The 24,600-nt window shown below is 37.9% G+C and overlaps 1 protein-coding gene across 1 annotated transcript; it reads right to left on the bottom strand.

Annotated features, from left to right (window-relative positions):
* Window positions 1-1,198: 1,198 nt before the first annotated feature.
* On the bottom strand, window positions 1,199-24,599 carry LOC128601034 (pleckstrin homology domain-containing family G member 3). The gene is made up of 18 exons (XM_053613906.1): window positions 24,501-24,599; window positions 22,185-22,285; window positions 21,784-21,853; window positions 18,904-18,950; window positions 18,631-18,781; window positions 18,232-18,363; window positions 17,848-18,030; window positions 17,592-17,684; window positions 17,237-17,323; window positions 17,098-17,131; window positions 13,736-13,810; window positions 13,572-13,604; window positions 13,325-13,335; window positions 12,473-12,742; window positions 11,766-11,849; window positions 4,996-5,994; window positions 4,662-4,857; window positions 1,199-3,114 (listed from the first exon to the last, which is right to left on the bottom strand). The coding sequence occupies exons 1-18, from the start codon at window positions 24,597-24,599 to the stop codon at window positions 2,465-2,467; spliced, it is 3,315 nt and encodes a 1,104-aa protein (XP_053469881.1). The 3' UTR covers window positions 1,199-2,464.
* Window position 24,600: the final 1 nt, after the last annotated feature.

The following is a 24,600-nucleotide window of genomic DNA, read 5'->3' as shown; positions in this document are numbered from 1 at the left end:
TGTTTAATTAAGCCACTGCTATGGCTTGTTTCCACTCATCCCCTCATAGTGAAGCGACCTGCAGATCACTCCTGCAGCACTTCTACCTTCCCCTTTATCTAATGATGAAACATTTCTATCCTGATGAGCATAGTCTCTTCCAGGATGACTCTTCTCCCATCCACAGGGCACAAAGGCTCACTGAATGGTTTGATGAGGATAAAAAAATCATGTAAATCGCATGCGACAGCCTTCACACTCACCACATCTCAGTCCAACTGAATACCTGAGCAATGTGTTAAGACAGCTCTCTCCACCTCAATCATCACAACACCAACTTGGGGAAGATGTTTTAGAACAAGGGGTCTTCATATCAATCTTATCCACAAAGGGCCAGTGTGTCTGTAGGCTTTCCTTCCAATCAAGCAGGAGTCAAACCTGAGTGCATTTGTTTAATTAGTTCATCTTGGTCTCCAATCAACTATGAAGTGGGCCTTCTTTCTGGCTGGATTGAAAGCCTGTGGCCACACCAGATGTTTGCAGATAGATGATTCCTGTTTTAGAAAAAAAATTGCCATCATTCCAGTATAGATCCTGATGTGTAGAATGTGCACCAAGTAGAATTGAAGCTGTTCCAGAGGCTTGATCACTCACTGACACACATTATATTGGTTTTCTGTTAATCTATCGCCAGGGCTCTACGGTAACAATTTATTTTAGGAGCACTTGTGCTCCTAATTACAAAAATTTATGAGCACGGTTGTAGTTTTTTTTTGTTTTGTTTTTTTAGCGATGGTAACGTTAAAATGCCACAATATAACACACAAGTAGGCATGAGAAAACTTGAGCTGGTCAATTATGACAGAATTTAGGAACATGGTGTGAGCCATGACACATTAATTTACCTTCAGATAAACTAAATTTAATATTTTCAGTTAATTTTACAGACTGTATGCAAAACAACAACGGTTAACCTGTTCCACCTTGTAAACAAATACAATAAACCTCAATGGTCAGTGTTTGAAGTCTGCTCCTCTTAAATATATTTGAAGCTACACTATTAGACATTTTCCACTGTCATGGTTCTGGGCTGAAGTCAGTTCTCGAACTGCTCTGTGTATATTGTGTATATATCTGAATAATCTCATATAGGATGTGATTGGGTGAGTTCATTTACCCGTAAGATGCACAGCACTTTAGTCTAATGGTGTTCATTAGGGACGCTCCAATCAGGATTTTTATGATTGATACCGATCCAGATACCAATCTTTTTTTGTTTAAACTTTAATCAGGAGGTCATAAACAGTTAAATGTAAGCTCTCTGCTCATTGTCACTGTTAATTGAATTAAAGTAATAGCAATGAGACACTGTTGGTTAAATGATAAATAAACAGCATAAAATATTTATTTTTAAATGTTTGAAATAATAAAGAGTCCTAATTAAAACTAGACTAACACAAACATGATCCATATTAGCAAAAAGGCTAATAGCCTTCTAAGGAAATAGTGAACTAAGCTTAAGGTCAAATTGATATTAAATGCAACCCATAGTAATTAAAAATCATTTAATTTCTCATTTTATTTATATTTTATGAAGTTATTATTATATGTATTTTTTTATATTAAATGATTTATTTATAACTAAGCACATTTTCTCTCTTTACATTTTATTAGTTTTTTTGTTTGTTTATTAGTTGTTCCTTTTAGATTGGTTCCCCCAGTACAGTGTTGCCATGTCTGCTGATAATATTAAGTTATTTGGGGGGATTAAATCAAAACATGGAAACTGGAGTTGACTTTTGTAGTGATATCCAGCAACTGTGAGTTTAAATGAAGTGAATGCGCTGTGCACGTGAGCTGGGATGAGTTAATGAAGAGAGCGAAGGAGAGCGGCAGTGTACTGTATGTTTACAGACTGAACAGTTGCTACTCTTGATTATGATTGGTGAGGAATTATTTCATAAAGAAGTTTGAATTAAAACCCACCTTGTAATGTTAACATTATTATTAATTTACCACTGTCTTTACACGAACAGGTCGCAGGTCATTTTGCGGGATCAATAAAAGATGGCGGTTTGAGAGAAGCAGATGATGTACAGAGTTACTCTCATCATCATAATGGCTTCTCTGCAGTATTTACACACTTGTTCGGTTGACTGAGGAGATGAAAAGCAGTGTGAAAGTAACCGTTGTGCGGTATAGATGAATTTTTGAGTTTTATTTTTTATTCCGATTGTATTATACAACTCCGAACAGGTCACTCGCACCGGTGCTCCTAAATATTTTTTCACAGTCGCACAAAAAAATTTTCAGTCGCAAATGCGAGTGAAATGGTCACACTGTAGAGCCCTGATCGCCCGACTATACTGTGTGATATTTATACAATATGATTAATTGCTAGGGCATATCCCAAACACCTTTCTCTTCCCTACATATAGGGAATTATATAGTGCACTATATAATTTACCCTACATGTAACCTTTATCTATCTCAGATTGAGAAATTTTTCCCGAAGGTTTTTGACGACACCCTCCTGTGCGGCATTGCTGTGTTTGTCAGTTTTAGTGTCCTTGTTTCTGGTTTCTGGCTCCGCTCTGGACGCTGCCTCATCCAGATCCTCATACAATCGGCAGCGCTCGGTGACAGACAGCAGGGACATTTTCTGCCAAGATGTGGGGGACTGAATCTGGATATAATTTTGTGATTGGCCGGTGTGTGTATGTGTCTTGTTGACTTTTTCCAGCACAGTAATGGTCCTGTTATTGGGTAATTTTGCCTGCGCTGATATGCAGTAATCACTATTCACCTTCCTTTTCTGTAAATTAGTCCAGTCAAAGCCAACCAGTTTCTGATCCAGAGACCCAGCTCGCTGAATCCGAGATACATTTTTGTCCATGTCACAGTCTGGACTGAGTGTATTTGCAGCAGAAGTGAGCGGTGTGAGAGGTGCACACTCCAGAGAACTGTATCTGGAACGCAGCTCCCTTACATCCGGCCAAGGAAAACCCTCAAATGGCATGGGGCTTTTCAAGTGTGAAAGTTCTGGAGATAAAACGGTCACAGTATTGTGTGTCTGTTGTGCATTTTGTGTTGTCTGAACACATGCTGATAATGACAGTGCTAGGTCTGGTTTTCCTGTAAAATGAAAATAAAACATTTTGTAATCAACATCATGCACAGTCTGCAGCTTATTAGCTTGAGTCAAACTCAAAGTTTTCAAAGGATAAAAATAGTTGTCTGGCTCTTCCTAGTAGGAGTAGCTGCCTTAAACTGTGGTTTTTATCTTTTCATTTGCTAATGAATTAATAATTTTAAATAAATAAATGCTAAATAAATAAACGTACTTGGTTTTCTGCTCACATGCAAGTACACTTTTGAAAACGACTTTAATATTGGTAGTGATACTATATTCGACTCATCATGCAATGCAATTCTAATAATTTATACATTTATTTACAATGTTTCTATTGATTTATGTATGTTTTTGCTCATTTCCCAGGTTGTACAAATCACAAATGAGAAGGTACAGAGTAATTCTCCATAGGTTAAATTCTGTGTGCTCCTCTGCATAGAAAGGTTTTAATGGAGTGCCCAAATAGAGACCCTGGTTTGCTGTTGGTAATAACAGTCATTTTATCTTACTGTGTTTCACATATACCTATACATTAAAGGGCCAAAAGTAATGTTTCCTCTGTATTTTTTCTTGCTGAGCAAAAGGGTGATTGCTCTACAGTGGAAAAGTCAAAGCCTCAATCCAGTCGAAAATCTGTGGCACTGTTTGAAAATTGAGGTCTACAAGCATCATCCAAACAACCTGGAGCAAATCTGCCAGGATGAATAGGTAGCCCAGGCCCAATCCCAAACAGTGTGCAAAGCTAGTAGGAACCAACAGATTTAAAGCTGTTAATGCAGCAAATGGTTCTACCAAGTACTAGTATGAAGAGGTTGAATATGTATGCAAGCAGCATTTTTTTTAAAGATATGATGACAAATAATTAATTTTAACGGCATATTTTACTATAAAAACACTGGATGGAACAATCTGTGTAAGTGTCATTTGTGACCCAGACAACTCTGATGACTTTAAAGGGGGCTGAATACTTTTAAAAGGTACTGTATGTGGTGTAAAGCCAAGATTTATGATGTAATACTGAAATAGTTGTACATTATATTAATTGAATATTTGAACCAGTAGCTCAAAAATTTACCTATAATTTTGTGCACATTATTAAACACACAACTGTTCAATTGTCGATGTGTAATTTTAAAAAAATCAGACAGCATCATACACCAGCTTTAATCCGTTGAAAACTATAATATAATTTATATTTGTTTCTGAGACCCTTTTGGTGTTCCATATTCAGTTTTCCTTTTTAATTCACATTTTTGTGTCTACATTCTGTAAAGAAGTTCCATCACCCTGCTGAGAGGTGGTTCAATGACAGAATGACCAAACTGCAGGAATATATGCCAGGTAGAGTTTAGGCTCTTTCTTTTATGATTGCCACAGACATCAGCAAATGGGCAGATAAACCTCACTTTTGTGTACTGTAATAAAACATCTGTTCACCAAATGATTACATTATACTGCATTAGTTGTTTGTTTGTTTTTTTCAAATAAAGTTCACATGGATCCAACATGTGCCTATCTGTCCTGTCAACAGATAATATGAATCTCTCACCTTTGAGGGTTTTCTTGGTCTCTTTGTCGGTCAGTGGTGGTATATTTATTTTATTAACTGTGTTTACGGTCGTCTCTGAGGCCCGCCTCCTCGACTGGTTCAAAGTTTCTCTGCTCTGTATATGCTGGCTGAACGTCTTCGTCAGACTTAAGACTGCATTTTCTGTTGACTCTCTTTCGTTTTCATCTTCTTTACCCTTAATTATGACAAAATAATAGTTATATATATGCAATTCTTTTGTCCAATTAATCCAGAAAAGTTTATAAAAAGTAAAAGTATAAAACACATCCACACACTTTTCCTGTATAATATTATGGTATAATGTATGTTTCACCTTGACTGGCGATTCCTCTGTAATAATGCTGAGATCGTCAGTGGCCATCAATTCTTGTTGTCTAACTTGATCTTCTGTGTTTCTACTGAAACTTTGGAAAACTGAACTTGGTCCTCGGAACTGTGACATAGCTCTGAACTTATTTTCTCTCAGTGAGCTGTCGACCTCTTTCTCCATTTCCTGCCAAATTTTAATCATTTCTGCTGATGAACGGAAACATTCCTCTGAAAAATCTTCTGATTTGTGGCTCACAGAGTAATCAACCTCTGTGCTGAACAGGTCTCCGAGTTTATCAGGTTTAGTGTCGATATCAGAACTAGTAGGTGATGATGTCACTAACGATGTTTCTGTGTTTGGAGGTTTAAGCCGATGGTCAGCATGAGGGATTTTGTTAAAGTGGCTGACAGAAGTGCGCACTAACCCACTCGGGATGTACGTCAGACTTTCTCTGCGCTTCAAGCTGAAACCTGCATCCTGTTGCTCAGCATTTTCATAGTAGTTCCTGACCTTATCAATGAGCAGCTGTTCCTGTTTGGACAGAATTGAATCTCTCCTTCTACAGACATGTCGATCTGATCCAGACACCATCTCCTCTCTTGGGGACAGGAGGTTAAAATTAGCAGTTGCATTTTTGCTTGATGTCACTTCCTGTTGAATTCGCTGAGGAGACCGAAGCTCATCTGGTGCTGCACTACTGCGGCGAGCATTAGCAATAAAATGTTCAGCAATGACACTTGCTTTACTGAGAACAGACGATGGAAGGATGGAGTGATTCTCACTTTCTGCACAGTCCCCCTCCACTTCCTCTTCTGATGACTGTCCATCCTGATTCAGCCCAATTTCTGCTTTTACCTCATATCGGTCAGATCCCTCCACAGTGCTTCCATGATAAACACTGTGCCTGAATTCGGCTTCTTCACAATCAGACATGGATTTTAATCCCTTTGCAGATCCAAGTTCTGTTGTGTTATTCTGGAACTGTGATAGGCTGGGTGAAGCCTGCAATTCAACAAATACAACCAGCTTCAAAAATCTCAAAAGCGATTCGATTAAATATTAAATAAATAAAAAAGTAAAACACAGTGGATGCATCTCTATCGATGCCACTGGCATTGTCAAGTCTAGTCCTTCTTGTTACTAATTTGCATACTAGAAATACCCTTAAAATATATTTAAAACAGGAAGTAAGCTATTAAAGAAAAAATAATTCAAACATTTGACCTTGCTGTGACCTTGACCCTTTTGTTTGCATCAATTCCAAAATATAAATCAGTTCTTCTCCTGGTTACAGTGATAATTCCATATAAAGATTTAGTCCCCACTTTCCTGTTATAATAAGCTCCACTCTTCTTGGAAGACTTTCCACTAGATTTTGGAGTATGGCTGTGGGGATTTGCCTGTTCAGCCACAAAAGCATTGATAAGGTTAGGTACTGATGTCTGGCAAAAAGTCCTGGGGCACAGTTGGCATTCTAATTCACCCCAAATGTTTTCAGAGGGGTTGAGGGCAGAACTCTGTGCAGGACACTCAAGATCTTTCACTCCAACCTTAACACACCACTTTTTCTTGGAGTTCACTTTGTGCACAGGGGCATTGTCATGCTGGAACATGTTTGGGCCTCTTAGTTCCACTGAAGGGAAATTCTACCGTGAACCAAGATATCCTATACACAGGCTTGGGGAATAATGGAACACATGTAACGGCATTATGTAATCAAGATACAAAAAACTAGTAACTGTAATCCATTACAGTTACATCAAAAAACAGATCACAAGTATATTTTGTAAAGAATTGGAATACTATCAGGATTAAATTTTTTTACATTTAAAACCAAAGAAATGAAACTTTTGCAGGACTCCAGACGGCACCTAAAATGGTCGACCAAAAATATTAATTTGCGAATGATATTTTTGCTGAGACGATATAAATTTACACATAATGATTTTTAAAATTAGCATGTAACGTCTTTTTAATTGTGTGTTCTGTGAGGACTAGCCCGTCACATAATATGTTGTGTTGATGTAATAAAATGAGACACTGTGCATGAAGTTTCAGAGGGGGAAAAAAGCAGTTTCACTGTGCAAATTCAAACAGAGCGCCAAAATACACACGGGGGAAAGCAAGGATCAGCTTTCCGCCTCAGAAAGACATTTCAAAACAAATCACACATTTTCCAAACAAGCCTCATCTCCATCGAACACCAATGGGGATGCCACACCTGCTAATAAAAAAAAGCAGACTCCAGTTGTGCCAGCACGAGAGCAAGAGAAAAAAAAAAGATAGAGACACAGAGGATCATTTTCGGAGTTTGTATGGCTCAGGTGTGATCATCGCACACAGAAAATGTTTTGTGACTTTTGTTCCAAAGCGGGCAAAGAAATAGCAGGAAAACGGATTTCATTAGCAAAACGAACCATTTCAAGGAAGAGGAAAAAAAGTCAAAAGCATAAAAAAGCTGGTGACTATGTCGACGCAGAGTACTCCACAAAAAACACTGTTAGTACAAGCAGTGTCTCGTGCATGTGAACTACACGACCAGACCGAATGGAAGGAGCTAAAATAAAATTCAACACTGCATATATGATTGCATGTGAAGAGCCGCATTTCACCAAATTTACCTCTCAGATATTACCAATGAAGAAGAATTGACTGGATGTGTGGAAGACGTGTGACAATGACACAGCATGTACTCTGAGCAGAATGCATCTAGTTGAGATATTGCTTGTCCTACCGATTTTGGCTGCTCGGTGTGAACGTGGCCTTTGAGCTCAAAACAAGATCAAATCAGAAGTATGCAATTCAACCTTGGACGACTTGATCAGGATCAGCACAGACAGCCCATCAATGGTAAATGGTCTACTCGTATATAGAGCTTTTATCCAAAGCACTTTACACTGTCTCATTCACCCATTCACACACACACACACACACACGGTATCAGAGTTGCCATACAAGGTGCTAACTTGCCATCGGGTGCAACTTTGGGTTCAGTGTCTTGCCCAGTGACACTTCGGTATGTGGAGTCATGTGGGGCGGGAATCGAACCTCCAACCCTACAATTAGTGGACAACCCACTCTACCACCTGAACCACAACCGCCCATCACTTGAACAGTTTGATTCTGAACCATGTGTCAAACACTGGATTTCTGCAAAACATAGGAGGAGGAGGCCAAACTCCACTCAGTGGCCAAGTGATGCGGACATATTTATGGTCAGTGACACCGGCTCAAATTCTGTGTAAAGAACAATTCTTTCTGACTTCATATAGTTCTCAAGTGGGAAAAGACGTTCAGTTCTCACTTTAAGTGAACTTGGATGAAAATGCTGACTAGGGCTGCAACTAACGTTTATTTTCATAATCGATTAGTTGGCTGATTATTTTTTCTATTTCTATCGAATGGGGGGGCAAACTTTCAGTGCCATTTTTTCTTGTATTTTAAATAAAATCCACAAACTGAGTGTTACAAATATAAACGTCAGTCTAAAACTTTACACAATTTGTTTGTCCAATTACATAAGACTAAAAAGACCCCAATACACACACACCAGAATATATATTATTAATTTATAACTGTAGTTGAATTCTGTGCTTCTTGGGCATCCATAAAAAATTATGCATAAATTATATATATATAAAAATAGTATATATGCATTGCTTTTTATGGATGCACAAAAAGCACAGAATTAAACTACCGTCTTAAATTCATAATAAAAACTCACTTTCACCGCACCTTGTGGTTTCTGTTACTCACTGCCTTTAGACCTATTATTTTAATTCTGTTTACTTTTGATCATAGTGTTTTAATTAGACATTACAGATCTTACTCGCGCTCCCACTCTGTATCACACCATGCGTGAGGAGCAAAACGCGGCCTCGTTACTAACACATCACTTCTGTTATAATAAACGATAGAAGTTACACTGCTACAGCATATAATGACAATAAACTTCAATTAAACTGAACCTTTTAAGCAACTCGCAACAGCATCACTGTCGTGTTTCCGTGCTACACAAACTCGACTTTATAAAGTGTTATCTTCTCCGTGGTGTTTAATATAAAATGTTCCCTTGCCTTAGAGGACTTTCTTCCTCAGTCACGTGACGATTTCGTCTCCGTCTGATGGTGACTGAGGTCATGTTGGGAATAAAAGGTAACGCTGACAAACAGTAAACTGAAGAAAATCATTGTCAGTGACTCTGGGTATCTGCTAAAGCTAGTGGCGTCACATTACGTGCATATGACGTCATGCGTCGTTGACTAGGAAGTGGCTTATACTTCCGGTTAGTAAAAACCTGCTAGTGTTCCATTTTAGATGATATCTTTCTAAAATCCACACACTAGACGGTAGAGTATATAGTGCATAATGCAAGTGTATAGGACGTCATTTGGGACACAACTTTAGTATTTACTCTCTGAAGCGTGTTTTCGGAACAGAAGTAACGTAACGAGTAAATCTCCCCCATGCTGCACGCAGACCAACTAATCGATAATGAGATTCAGTGACAACGATTTTCATAATCAATTATTATCGATTTTATCGATTAGTTGTTGCAGCTCTACTGCTGACCTTGTAAAAGGAGGCCAGACGTACACACATGACAGGACGACTGAAAGTAAGTGTTTTAAACATTTTAAATGCAAGTTCATTCTTATGTGGCACTTAATCATTTGGTGCCTGTTTTTTTTTTGGCTCCAATGGCTCCTTAATAGATTTTTTTGTCTGGAGCCCTGCTTTTGACATAACACAATATAGACAAGCTGCATTATTATAGTTCTGGTTCTCTCTCACCAGTTGTGACTCACATGAGCAACAAATTTATTTATTTTATTAAAATAAATCCAAACATTGAACATGTTTTAAGCTCAAAAATAAACTCCACATAAAAGTATTTGAGGTCATATTGCTTTTTTATTGAGTTTATTTACATATGTGACCTTGAAGTAATCCAAAAATAATCAGATTACATTACTTTAGTTGGATTACGTTACTGACGACATTTTTTTATGAAGAAGTAATTTGTAACTGTATCGGAATACATTTTTAAGTAACCCTCCCAACTCTGGATATACAATCGTGTGCTTCCAACATTGCAGGAAAAAAATTGGGGAAGAAACACCTATGGACGTGATGGTCTGGTGTGCACATACTTTTGGCCATATAGTGTATAATGTCACTACAAGATGCAAAATTAAAATTTTCACTCATGCTTTCGTCACCTCTAGATTAGATTATTGTAATGCCTTACTGTCTGGATGTTCCAGTAGGAGCTTAAACAAACTACAGTTAGTCCAGTATGCAGCTGTTAGAGTCCTAACTAGAACCAGAAGATACAACCACATCACCCCGATCTTATCAACACTGCATTGGCTCCCAGTAAAATTTCACATTGATTATAAAATAATACTATTAATATATAAAGCATTAATGGTCTCGCACCACAGTATCTAAGCAAACTTTTGGAATTTTATGATCCGCCACGCCTACATCGATCAACAACTGCAGGCTCTTTATTAGTACCTTGAATAGCGAAGGCTACAGCAGGGGGAAGAGCTTTCTTTTACAAAGCCCCACAGTTATGGAACCGTCTTCCAAGTAGTGTTTGGGACTCAGACACAGTCTCAGTGTTTCAGTCAATCTTTTTGTTAACATCTTTTGTCTTGGGTCAAGGCATAGATGAAGGTTCATGGACAGGTTTGGCTCCACCCACTCCTCCCCCTTCCCCAATTACCTTCTGGCTCGCCCTTATAGTTATGCTGTCATGGCTAATCTTGCTGGAGTCCCTGTTTGCACTCTGCACACAATGCACATCTTCTTAACCCACTATAGGACAAGAGCATACAGAATAATCTGTTTTATTTCTCCCCATCTCTCTGTTGAGCTACATATTACATATTGCAAGGATAGCCTAGAGTTTGCCGTGAGGTTGCTGTGGAAGGTACCACACAGATATCCTAAATATGGGTGTGGATGGTCTCAATTGGATAACCTAATGATTGCACTTGCTAAAAACTGTGCTCAAGTCTCATTGATTATATAGTGGATAACTTCACCTGGACACTATAGACTTAAAGCTAAAACTAATGAAATAAAAAATTACCCTGATGCTCATACCGAAAATTCTTTCAACACTAGCACTAGCACTAGCAACGTAGCACTGAGTGAATCTGTGGTATACAGCTGCGAATGAGTAATGACTCAGTCACACTATCTGGTGTCACCAGATGAGGATGGGTTCCCTTTTGAGTCAGGTTCCTCTCAAAGTTTCTTCCTCAGGATGTTTTTCCTTGGAACTGTCGCCTCTGGCTTGCTCATTCTGGATCAATATAAATCTATATCTGTATCCAGATTTCTGTAAAGCTGCTTTGTGGCATTGTTTAAAGTTCTATACAAATAAAATTTAATTTAACTGGACTGTTGGCAAAAATCATAGCTAGCCAAAATAGGGTTCCTGAACATGTACTTGCAAGTAGCATCTCTCTAAGAATGAAGCTAATGAAGAAAAATCATTTTATACATTTGAACCTTCAACCTTTTTGGGTTAATTCCACAATCTAATGAGTTCATCTGCTGTTTATGATGGTGTGATATTGCAAGAACTATTCAAATGCTTGTAGGATTTATACAAAATTATCAACAAGTACCTTGGATGAACAGAGAGAAAACCCGAAAACAAAACATCTCCACTTCAAATGAATGAAAAATAAAACAAAAGACACATGTAGACATACACACAGAGTGTGTTAGTTAGAACATGGTGATTATCTGACCTTATTTGTGTTTGGATCCTCACACACCTGTCCCTCCTCCTGCTGTGACAGTTGTGTCTCTCTGTGTCCTTGCCACTCTTCATCCTGATGCACAAATGTTAAGCCTGGTTATAAATTATCATTAAAGATTGAAAGATCAGTAGTTTTACAAAAAGCAAAACCTCAATAAGGTTTAGTGGTCAGTTAATGACAAACCAACAATAAATAAATATCACAAATGTCAGTGAACTGAGAGGGTGGGGTCAGTCAAATGTGGGGGTGGAGTCAGTAAACTAGGTGCAGTGCAAATGACAGCAGTTCTCCTGAAGAGCTGTAGGTGTGACTTCTGCATTAGCGTGGCTGTAGAATGTGTTAGTGTTGATACAGGAATGAAGCTGATCAGACAAAGCATTTTGGGCTGTTTTTTTTTTCTGCATTCATCATAAGTTAAATCTGAAAGTAAAATCCACATTCAAGAACATGACTGCACTTCAGATATCAGCCAATAAAATGCAGCAGAACTAGAAAAAGGTCGAAGAAAAAGAGAAGAATATCTTCAGAGTGTTCCTGCTGTTTGAGGTCCACCATGAAAAAGCAAGTATGCTTCCTACAGGTGTTTTAAAGGCCTTTACACTGTCACACACACTTAACACAAACTCATCACAGCAGTGTTCAGTGTGTTAGTAGAGCATGAGGTCATGCAGCTCGGAGTCTAATAAACATCTCACCAGGTCGAGCTTCAGCAGGGCTTTAGCCCTGAAGCTCCAACAGGAAATCATGGAGCTGCTAAAATCCTCTGTTATCACATCATCTGATTCGCTTCCCTTCTCTTCCTCATCCTGAAGCTCACAGTGTACAGCATCCTCTCTGTTAGTGCAACACAGCCGTCTGTCCTCCGCACTCAGAGCCAGTGACTTGCCTGAGGTGGAGCCCAGAGCGATAAGGTTTTCTCGCAGTTCTCCTTCACTGACCGAGTGCTGCCCCACCCACACCGGAGTTTAAACACACACATTACAACAATGAAGGTCAAACAGTCATCACTGGAGTCCTCAATGAGAATCAATAGCACTGAAACTTCATTAAAAGGTTGTCAAATTTAAGAGCTCAGATTCTTTCAGAACGGCCTTTGCTCAGTATGGAGCAAAAAGTAAAATTTAAATACAAAAATGAAACAGTGACCCAAGAGCAAAAAAGCAAAACAAACATTAACAGTAAAACAGTAAGAAACACATACACATGCCTTTCACTGAGCACACAGAGCAACTGAAATGGAGTCTAAACAAGTAACAATGTAGGCAGAGCCTAAGACCTATGAGGAGTACAGCAATGCGCAGAGTGGATTACAACCGCTTACTCCAATCATGATGATCAAGATATTTTCAAGTTTGATTCAGGCTGAAATTTAACAAAGCTGGAAGGATTCCTGATGTTTGAGCATTTTACACAAAACAAGTGTTTAAACTGACAAATAATAATATTTTGTCCTAATTTTCAGCGAACTGCTGTTGAAGCTCCAATGTTGTCTGTAATATTCAAATTCCCCAGAACAGTTTGAAATAGTGTAAAATTTATTTTCTTACCTTAAGTATGGCTGCAGTTCCATTCAAACACAAGCAGCCAATCAGATCAAGAGAAAAAGATTTTTTAAAAATCAGAAAATCATAATCAGAAAAAGAATCAGATAAAAAGAATCAAAAATATACAAATATTTACACAGAAAATATTAAAGGATTAAAAAAAAATAGACTATTGATAATATATCATAACAATAATAGTAATAAACTGTAAATTAAGTTTTTCCTTATTAAAAAAAGTTAGTTAATTTACCTTTGTCGTTTTTCAGCATCTGTTTGGTTAATTCTGAAAATAAGCAAACACAAAACTTCAATGAATATTCATATATATAATATTCTTATATATAAAATATGCATAGATACATAAATTATGTTCATGGTGTGCATTACTGTGATTATAGAGAAAAGAACAGAAACCTGACTGACGAGTGTCTGTGAAATCATCAGACTGTGTTTTCTTTTTCCTCTCACAGTTAAATCTGTACTTCTGATCTGTGTGACACAAAAACACATCTATATTTAAACAGACACCAGGGGTCTCATTTATCAAAGCATGCATAAACAAGTACTAAAATTGTATATGAGCCGCCCGTATGCACAAGAAAATTGGTACTTATCAGACGTACATAGAAACAGCTGTACACGATGGCCATTAAGGAATTTCACACATTCTAAATTAATGTTCTCGTTCACAGCCACACTATGCAAATAAACACCCTCAAATTGCCATATATGGTAAACAACTTCAATTTAAAAATCACAGTAGCCTGGTCAGGGTGCTGCTTGTTTCAGATGAATTGGAGCATGTCAAAGGGTCCAAGATGAACTTCAACAAGGAAGTAAGAATAATATTGCATGAAGTTGAGCAAAAAAATTGCTTACTTGGCACGTTTACAAGTAGGTTGTCTAATAAATACAGTCCCCTCCAAAACTGTCTTTGGGCTATACATCAAGCCTGCAACTCATTCACACCAAACTGTTGGTTTCTTCATTTGTGAAATAGTTGTTTTTTTCCAGGGGGTTTCTCCCTTCAGTCTCCTCTTCAGGAGGTGAGATGCTGATCAGTTGGGTGAAGGTCTGGTGATTAACTTGTCCGGTCTAAAACATTCCACTTTTCCCCCTGATGAAGTCCTGTGTTGAGGTGGAAGTGTGTTTTGGATCGTTGTCTTGCTGCATGATGAAGTTCCTCCTCATTCATTCGGATGCATTTCTCTGTAAATCTGCAGACAAAATGTTCCTGTAAACTTCTGAATTCATTCTGCTGCTACCATCATGAGTTCATTCACCAATAAACATTAGTGAGGACGTTCCAGAAGCAGCCATGCAAGACCAAGCCATGACACTACCTCCACCATGTTTCACAGATCAGCTTGTATGTTCTGGATCATGAGCAGATCCTTTCTTTCTCCACACTTTGGCCTTTCCATCACTTGGGTAGAGGTTCATCTTGGTCTCATCAGTACATAAACTTTGCTCCAGAACTTTTGTGGATCATCTCTGTATTTCTTTGTGGATACCAATCTGGCTTTCTGATTCTTACTGCTGAAGAGTGTTTTGCACCTTGTCCTCTATATTTCTTCTCTTGAAGTCTTCTTCGAATCTTGGATTGTGGTACCTTCACCCCTACCCTGTGGAGGTTGTTAGTGTTGTCATTGACTGTTGTTTTTGGGTTTTTCTTCACAACTTCCTTGGCAGACCCATTCCGCGTCTGTTACTCAGTACACCAGTGGTTTCTTTCTTTTTCAGATCATTCCAAATTGTTGTATTGGCTATGCCCAATCCTTGTCTCTATGCCTCTGATTTCCCCTTACATCTCAGCTTCAAAATAGCTTGATTTTCTCCCATATTCAGCTCTTGCAACTTATAATGCAACTTATGACTTCTCCAGTTCCAAAATTATTCAACACCCTGAACACAATCCCTCACAACAGCACAAATATGCAGAACAGGTGTTGTCTCAAACACATCTGATGCAACTAAACAAGGGCTTCCTTAGTTGCACCAGGGGTGCTTGAGCTGTTTTCAGCTTTGTTGTATATTGTAGGGCTAGTTTGAGGTGTCTAATCTCCAGAGAAAGTTAATTTACTTCTACAAACAAACTTAGGGTTGGTGACGTTCTAAATGCCCCTAAAGTCAGTCGTATGCCTGGATTATGTACTGTGTCCAAGAGACAGATATGTGATTTCCTGGCTGATCCATACACATACATACATCCATAATCCAGGCGTGATTGAATTAGGGTTCTGTAGAGATTTAAAAGAACTGAACTTTCTGCACCCCATCTGATTTTAGCTAAAACCTTTAAAATGTTCATGGCTTTAAGACATTAATCTTTTTTAAAATTTTTATGTAAGGGATGTAACTTAGTTTACAGTAAAGAGTTATTCCAAGGAATTTGGTTTCCTTAACCACTTTGATGTGTTAACCATCCAGGAATATCTATGGATCAAGGTGGAGAGAGCGCAGCTGGCAAAAATACAAACAAACAGTTCTGGTCTTTGAAATTTTTAAACCATTTGATACTTATTAGGATTGCGGTAACCGGCTGTTGCGATGCCGTTGATTTTGATACTAAAAGGTGTAACTAGTCCTAGCTCTTGTTTATGTGGGTCAGATGTCTGTTTGATAAAAAATTAGCAATAAAAATGGGTGTTTGCTCTAAAACCAAGCTGATATAAATCCTTTAAAATACTGAACTTCCAAGTGGTGTCATAAGCTTTCTCAAAGTGAAAAAAGACAGCTACTGCATGATCTTTTCTGATGAAAGCACCTCGTACGTAGTTTTCAAGGATGATGAGGTGATCGACAGTACTTCTTCCTTTTCTGAAGCCACACTGAACTTTACTTAAAAGATGCTGTGATTCCAGGATCCATACTACACGTTGTGGTCATTGTGATCTTTTCCTGCTTTTGGTATGGGAATGATTATTTCTTCTTTCAAAGCGAGTGTGGAATATTCCCTGATATCCAAATAGAGTTAAAAAGTTTTAACAGTAAAGACAGGACAATGTGAGGAACATTTTTAAAAAACTGGTAGTGGATATCATCTGGTCCTACTGCCATTTCATGTGCTCCGTTTATGGCTCATGTCAATTCTTCCATTGTGAACAGATGATTATAAGGCTCCTTGTTATTAGATAGAAAACTTGGAAGGTATTAAGGCCATTTCTAATGGAGAAGTTCTTTTCAAAAGTTTCTGCAAGGGTATTCGCAATCACTTGTTTTGAAGTTAGAATAGTGTCTGAATAATGTGTTGAATTTGAGCTCCATTCCTGCCCTTCAGATTCCAGACCTTTTTTTTTTGAGATACTTGATGTCAGACATACAAATTGTCTCCAACTTTTTCTTTTAGCTTCATTTATTATTCTTCGAGCTTGTGCCCTACATATTTCAACCTTAACAAGATTTTCACTTGTTGGCCTTCTGAAGAATAATCTTTCAACCTTCTTCCGTTCTTTTATAGCCATCTTGCATTTATCATCAAACCGTGGCATCCGTTTGCATTCTGTGTTTGGATATGTTTTTGACATGGTATCATTTGCTATGGAGATGTGTACTGGTGAAATGTCTAATAACATCTAGATCATTTTCAGAGGCTTTATCACTCCGGTGGTGCATAAGCATGGTTTACACACAAAACTATGCATTCACAGTTGAAAAATCAGGCCCCAGGATTTTATACCAGCTAACCGTTCAAATTTATCGATTAATTAGTTTAACAGATCAGTAAATGTGTTAACATCATTTCATGTATGCACATTTAGAGTGTAAAAACTCACACATTGGATCCATTTCTAAAATCACCTCTTTAGCCTGAAACAGAAACAGCAGTAAATTAAAGATCAAGCTGTGCGTGTGTGTGTGTGTCTGATTATATCATTATTATAACATTATAACATCAGGATTATGCTACAGCACCTTCTGTGGAATGATTGTGTGATGATTTTCTAAAATGAGTCGTTTGATGTGATGAGTCCAGAGTTTCTTCTCCTCCATTGTTCTGGCCTGAGAGAGATGATTGCAATTCACTTATCTAATTAAAGAACTAATTAATTAACTCACATGATCCAATTAATTCAGTCATGATCAATGTAAATCCTGACAGAAACAGAACCACAAAAGAACTACAGACCTGGTTAGCACCAGGTCTAATTATTGTTCTAATTAATGTAAGCTTTAGTCTACCAAATTGTCATTATTAATCAAAGCTGAGCACAAAGTCAATAGCTTAGTGTTGTCCATTTTTAAAAACGCATCAGACATCAGAAGTCACCTGCACTGTGTGAGGTTGTTTAGGATGCTTGTAGTGTGTAACGCTGAAACACAGCGAGTCCTTTGCTCCCTCCATAAGCATCAGCGTTGAACACTATACAGATAAAAGAACTATGAGTATATTATATGAGTATATTATACATATTAATAAACACACATGCATTTATGCTAATGATTTAATTTATCATCATCCTAAAGTTCATAACTCACTGTTTGTGTATGTGTGTATGTTGTGCAGATGTTCGTGTGTGTCTTACAGAGATGTGTGTTTTGTAGATGAAGTTCTCACTACGTCGTTTGGTGATGAGTAGAACCCGCTCAAACAGGAAGAGGGTTCTGTTGTTTTTTGTGTGATGAAAGCGGAAGGTTCCCTCCAGAACAAGTTCACCATACGTGGTTAAGTCAGGACCACGCCAGTTAATCAGCAACGACTGCACTTCCTAAAAATCACAAAAATCAATAAAACAATATTACTTTTTAAATTAATTTTAACCACAAATGAGTATAAAAATATAATAATGGATTCTCAGTCAGGACCATTCAACCTAAATGACTGCATCATTCAAACAAATAGAAGGGTATCTGCATGTTTATCATAAATACATAGTGCATAATGTGTGTGTGTGTGTGTGTGTAGTAACCTGTAGACGGACTGCATGTTCATGTTTTCTTTTCATGGTGTTTATGTACCAGGCTACTTCAGTCATGGTTTTAATGGCCTCCTCCACCACATCATAACCATCTTCATCAGGATCAAAGTGCTTCGCTATCTCCTAAACAAACGAATCATGTATAAACATTATATGTTAAACACACATACACATATATATGCACACATACATACACATATATAGATATCTAAAATAAATAAATAAATATCTATATATAAAGTGTGTGTGTGTATATTATATATATATATATATATATATATATATATATATATATATATATATATATATATATATAAATATATACACACACACACACACACACATACATATACACACACACACACACACACACACACACGTCTGTCACACCTGTAAGAGCAGATGATATTTCAGTATTCTTTGTACAGGTTTGAGAAGATATGAGCCGAGAGGAAGTGGGTGTTTCAGAGCTTCCTGTCTCTCCATGAAAAACTTCAGCAGTGTTTTATTTCTCATACATTCTGTTAGCGCAGCCACCGAGCTAGTAAAATAAAATATACACACACACAATAGTACACAATCCTATTCCTAATTACAGTTCAGAATTGTAAAAACATACACACACCACTAAAAGCATTGTTAGTGTTTGATGTTTTCACTTACTTTGGGTAGTTGGTGCAGTACTGTGTGTAGATCTCAAAGTAATCACTCTAACAGAAATAAACACAACGTTAGCAGCGGATTTACACATGGATGTAGTGCAGACTAAATCAGTTCACCTCATTTCCCCATTAGCCACTAGCATTAGCTCCTCCATGCTAGTTGTGCTGATCATCATTAAAAGGTACAGATCACATTGTTTACAGCTAATCAGAAATGTTGAATTATCTCATTTCCTTATGTTTTTGAAGTAAATTCAGAGTCAGCATAACCTGCATTTCTAATGCTTGTAATGCTCATTTTATATTTTGAAACACAAGTTTTTAAAACTTCAGGTAGCTCCCAAGTGGTGCAACAGAAAAGCATTTGCCCTATCTTGCAGAGATTCAAATGCCGACAATGCCCCCATGGCCGGGACCCAGAGAGCAATGCCGTCCATACTTCAGGTAATAAAAATTCATGTTAAAAAATTCAAGCAGTCAAAAATTCAGGTTGAGGAATTCAGGGAAAAAATAAGTTGGCTAGAAATCAAGTAGTCACTTATAGCAGCTAATTAAACAGGTAACAGTGATATTTAATTTGATTTCATGTCAAGGAAGGGTGGCATTACAAATCAGAGATGAGCCAGCGGAAATAACTCCGAACTCAAGTAAGGATACAGCCGAACAACACTATGATCAGGCTAACTGCTAATCCCCATGTGCAATATTCCTCAATATGCGTAATATTCAGCCATAAGTGCAATACCCATCTAAGATTTATTCTAAGATTTGCACTGAAACTTTTCAACATCATATTTACACATTTTCCCCCAAGCATTACAAATTCAGGTTCTGCCACCCCTGATTTGACCTCATACTGCTTGGTCATAATTACACTGATAATTACACAGTTTCAGATACAGTACTAAGAATTAATCAAGTGGGGTTTCTGTCATTCCTTGATCTAACCTGAATACATTTGAACAGTGTTGTTCCCCAGGACCATGGGGCAACATATAACAATGTGGCACATAATATACAGAGGACTACATAAAGTACAGATTTTTCTGATGTCCACTGTTCTGTGCTTCAAACTGTGCATAGAAATCATTCAATGCAACTTGGAGTGAGGCATCACCATTGCAGACAAGTGATGGAGCTTTGTATTCTGTGATGGCCTAAATACCTTGCCACATATGCTGTGTGTCCTTGATGTGTAGGAAGTGACCATGGATTCTTTGTGCACATTTGTTCATTATGCTTCACCTCTCGGATGGCCTGATACAACTTGATCCTTGCTATGCCGAAAGCTGCACTGTCAGACCTATTAGTGAGTCTATGCACTTGCTAATGTAGCCGGTCACTGAAGTGTATTCCTCCAAATCGGTCATGTGATTGTATGGTGCAGCCTCTCTGCCCAGTCTGTGTACTCAAAAGAGTCCTGAAGTGCTGAGATCCGAGATGCGGTGGTTCCATCAGACCAGGTTCTCACCTGTTTGAGAAGCGGTTGGGTACATCTAGAAGTGGTCTGCATGCTGGGATTAGCATAATAAAGATGTTTTCTGAGCATCTGGGATGCAGGCAGAGTGCAGCCTTAAAAGCGCCATAAATGTTGGTGTAAACAAGGTCTATTGTGTTTGTTCCACGGGTCACAGGATCAAACAAACATGATAGTAGAATTTTGGCAGGACTGATATCAGTGCTGGGATTTATGAAAGGGGCGTGACATTTAGACAGATAGATACAGTAATGGGAAAAAGAAAGCACACCCTCCTTCAATTCTATGTTTTTATTTATCATGGCCTAAATAATTGTTTGGTCCTCACCAACTTCTACAAACAATCAAATAACCTCAGATGACAAAATAAACATAACAGATTTCAATATGTAGTCATTTATTTTTAAAAGTAAACCAACATTCAGAAACCAGGTGGGAAAAAATAAGTACACCCTATAATTCAGTAAGATGTAGAACCACTTTCAACAACAATAACCTGAAGTAAATGTTTTCTGTAGGAGTTTATCAGTCTCTCACGTTGTTTTGGAGAAATTCTGACCCACAGTGCTTCAGTTCATTGATGTTTGAGAGCATTCGATTTTTTCACAGCTCTCTTAATATCCCACCACAGCATCTCACTGGTGTTGGGGTCTGGACTTTGACTTGGCTATTCCAACACCTTCATTTTTGTCTTCTTTAGTCATTCAGATGTTGATTTCCTGGTGTGTTTGGAATCACGGTCCTGTTGCATGACCCAGTTTTGGCCCAGATTTAGCTGCAGGACAGATCTGATATAAACTGGTATTTTCTGGTATAAACTGGAGTTCCTCGCTGTCTCAATGAAGTTTCCCAGGTCCTGTGGCTGCAAAACAAGCCCAAATCATCACCCCTCCACCACCATGCTTCACAGTGGGTATGGAGTGTATGTGGTGATACACTGCGTTTGGTTTTTGCCAACATAGCGCTGTGCATGATGACCAGACATCTCTACCTTGGTCTCATCAATCCAAAGCATATTGTTCCAGAGCTTTTGTGGTTTGTTCAGATGCAATTTGACAAACCTGAATCATGCTCCATTTTCTTCTTGGAGACAAGGGCTTTCTTCCCTAGCCAGCCTTCTTCTGTGAGGTCATGGCTGATGTCCTTTCTTCTTGGCATGATGTAGACACGCACCTGAGTGCTCCAGAACAGCAAACTGCCAAAAGTTCTGCTTTTATAGAGCTAGTGACAGTTCTTCATGATGAACTAATCTTGTGAATTTCATTAGTAACATCTGGCTGCTAATTACTCTCTTAATGATTGTGGAACTGTCTCTACACATGCGCACGCACACCCACACATGCGCACGCATATATATAATGAATGAATAGAATCTTTAAACAGAGATGAAGATTAAAAACCAACCTTCAGTACAAAAGACCTGGCGATGGCCACCGGGTCATTTTTACACAAATCCAACTCCTGCAGCAGCTCACTGATCAGCATACATACACACCCACACACACAAATATTAACAGTAAGTAATAACAGCACCTCACGCACTTAACAACAACAGTTCACACTAATGAAGGTCATCATTTCATGATCAGTAAGAGGTGTGTGTGTGTGTGTTATTGACTTCCACTTGACCAATGTAAAACACAGATGATTCAGCTGGAATTAAAATCATGATTAAAATGTGAAACACATTACACACACACACACACAAAAAAATAGTACACACACCTTGTATTATTTATTCCACTTTAGCATACCAATAACAATAATTCAGATTTCTATTAAATAAATATCTAAATGTTTCTGACCTGTTGAACTCGTAGATGTCCTCAATGTTTCCGAACAGAGCACACACCTGTTCAGGTATGATGGGTAAATCCGCAGTGTCTATAATGTGGGCGAGGTATCCCTGTACACGTACATGTACACGTACACACACACACACACACACACACATACATACATACACACACACACCAGCTCTACTGTTAAATTAATCAGAGATAGCAAATCATTTAGCATATAGTATCTGGCTAAGGCCATTACTTGTTTGTTTTTTTTTATCTTAACTCATACCATCATTGTAATCTGCAAAAATATTTAATGATCTGTGTGATATTTTATATATATATATATATATATATATATATATATATTTACTTTTATTATATTTACATTTACATTTATTCACTTAGCAGACGCTTTTATCCAAAGCGACTAACAAATGAGAAAAGTACAAGCAAAGCGATATATCAAGCAGAGAACAATACAAGTAGTGCTACCATACAAGATCCATTAATTGAGTTCCAGAAGAAGCAAAGTGCACAGAGTAGAGGTGTAAGTGCAAATATATATAATGTTTTTTTGTTGTTGTTTTTTTTTTTTAATTTGTTGGTTAGGTGCTCATAGAAGAGGTGGGTCTTTAGCTGTTTTCTGAAGATGGTGAGAGATTCTGCGGTTCGGATTGAGATTGGAAGCTCATTCCACCACTGAGGAAGTGTGTGAAGAGTTAGTGTGAAGGTTCTGGAAAGGGACCTTGCGCCACGCTGAGTGGGAACTACTAAGTGTCGGTCGCTAATATATAATATAATATAATATAATATAATATAATATAATATAATATAATATAATATATATATATATATATATATATATATATATGTATGTGTGTGTGTATACACACACACACACACACACACACACACACGTCATTCAACATGCATTAATTACATTAAATTAATTCACAAAAATTCATTTTCAGCAACTTGGCCTACTCAAGCTTTTTGGTGTTTATTGCTGTAACCTAATGGTCTAACCGTTACATAACAGTTCATTAAAATATTATTTTATTCAGTTATTTAAAACACAACACTATCTGCATGTATGAGAATTGAATACATCACATATATTATTAATAAAATGTCATTTAAATCTAAAACCTATAAAAAATATTTTTTTTAAATATCGGTTATGTTAATGTTTAATAGAATAACTGCCACTAGGAGGTGATGTAAAATGGTCTGCAGCTATTCACACACACACTAATGGTAACAGAGCCGCCACGCAAGGTGCTAACTTGCCATCAGGAGCAACTTGGGGTTCAGTGTCTTGCCCAAGGAGTCATGTGGGCCGGGAATCGAACCGCCAACCCTACAATTAGTGGACAACCCGCTCTACCACCTGAGGCACAGACGCGTGGTGTGACAATGTCCTGTGACCGCAGTCAGATAATTTCCGTGGTTTGTTTCATGGTGTACAAAGACACAGGACACTGTTTCACACCATCCCCAAACATTGATTTAAAAAGGCAGGTTAACGTGACATCACAGTCATGTGATCATCTGCATGTCTGGTGATGGAGATCCCCTCAGATAAAGTTCCCTAATTCTGTTCACAGAACATAAGCAACAGAGGAAGCATTTTTATTCGTCTTATTTTAAAATGCCATAAATTGTGATTTTATTTCTGATTCCAGGAGAGTGTCTGAACACAGATACACGCAACAGTTTCCAACAATATTCAGCTAATCAGTGTGTCTGTGTGCGTAGTAGTTAGAATGATAGATGATTTATACCCAGAAGAGGATGGGTTCCCTTTTTAGTTTGGTTCCTCTCAAGGTTTCTTGCCATCTAAGGGAGTTAGGTTTAGGGTGCCATAGTTGCCTCTGCCTCTGTATATTTGGATTTCTGGAAAACTGCTCTGTGACAATGTCCATTGTTAAAAGTGCTGCATAAATAAAGTGGAATCGAGTTGAACATTTCATAGCTCATATGCAGTGAGATTCTGCTGAAATCAGGTGGTTAATAATGTGAAAGATTTTACACTTTTATAGGTTTTGCTACACTTTAGCCATGGTCCCTAAAGTTTCAGACATAGATAGACAAAATATGTTACTAACACCAAATTAGTTGGAGCTCATTTCGATGTCACATTAAAAACATGTAGACATACAATAGTTGGCGTGCTGTTTGTGTACTATTTACGAGAAATACGCAAGTGTCTGAATGTGAATATTGAGCTTTCATTAATAAGGGTGCTTATGGGTGTGTTATAACATGTTTGTGCTAAAGTGTTTCAATGTGCATGTGCTTTAATGTGTGTGAGAGAGAGCTTTTGTGTGTTACCTCCACGATGCTGTGCAGATCTTGGACATACAGGCGTTCCGTCTCTATGATCTCCATGACGACTCGGTCCAGGTAGGATAGCTCTGGATTGGGAGCCATG

The sequence above is a fragment of the Ictalurus furcatus genome, chromosome 25 (genome assembly GCF_023375685.1).
Source record: "Ictalurus furcatus strain D&B chromosome 25, Billie_1.0, whole genome shotgun sequence".
In the NCBI taxonomy this organism is placed as follows: domain Eukaryota; kingdom Metazoa; phylum Chordata; class Actinopteri; order Siluriformes; family Ictaluridae; genus Ictalurus; species Ictalurus furcatus.
This window is presented reverse-complemented; position numbering and strand designations above follow the sequence as displayed.

Coding starts and splice junctions, on each gene's coding strand:
- LOC128601034 (XM_053613906.1), bottom strand. CDS start 24,599: ATGGCTCCCAATCCAGAGCTATCCTACCTGGACCGAGTCGTCATGGAG. Junction 18,364..18,630: donor AATATCATCTGCTCTTACAG/GTGTGACAGACG, acceptor TCGTTTGTTTAG/GAGATAGCGAAGCACTTTGA. Junction 13,811..17,097: donor TTTAGAAATGGATCCAATGT/GTGAGTTTTTAC, acceptor TGTGTCACACAG/ATCAGAAGTACAGATTTAAC.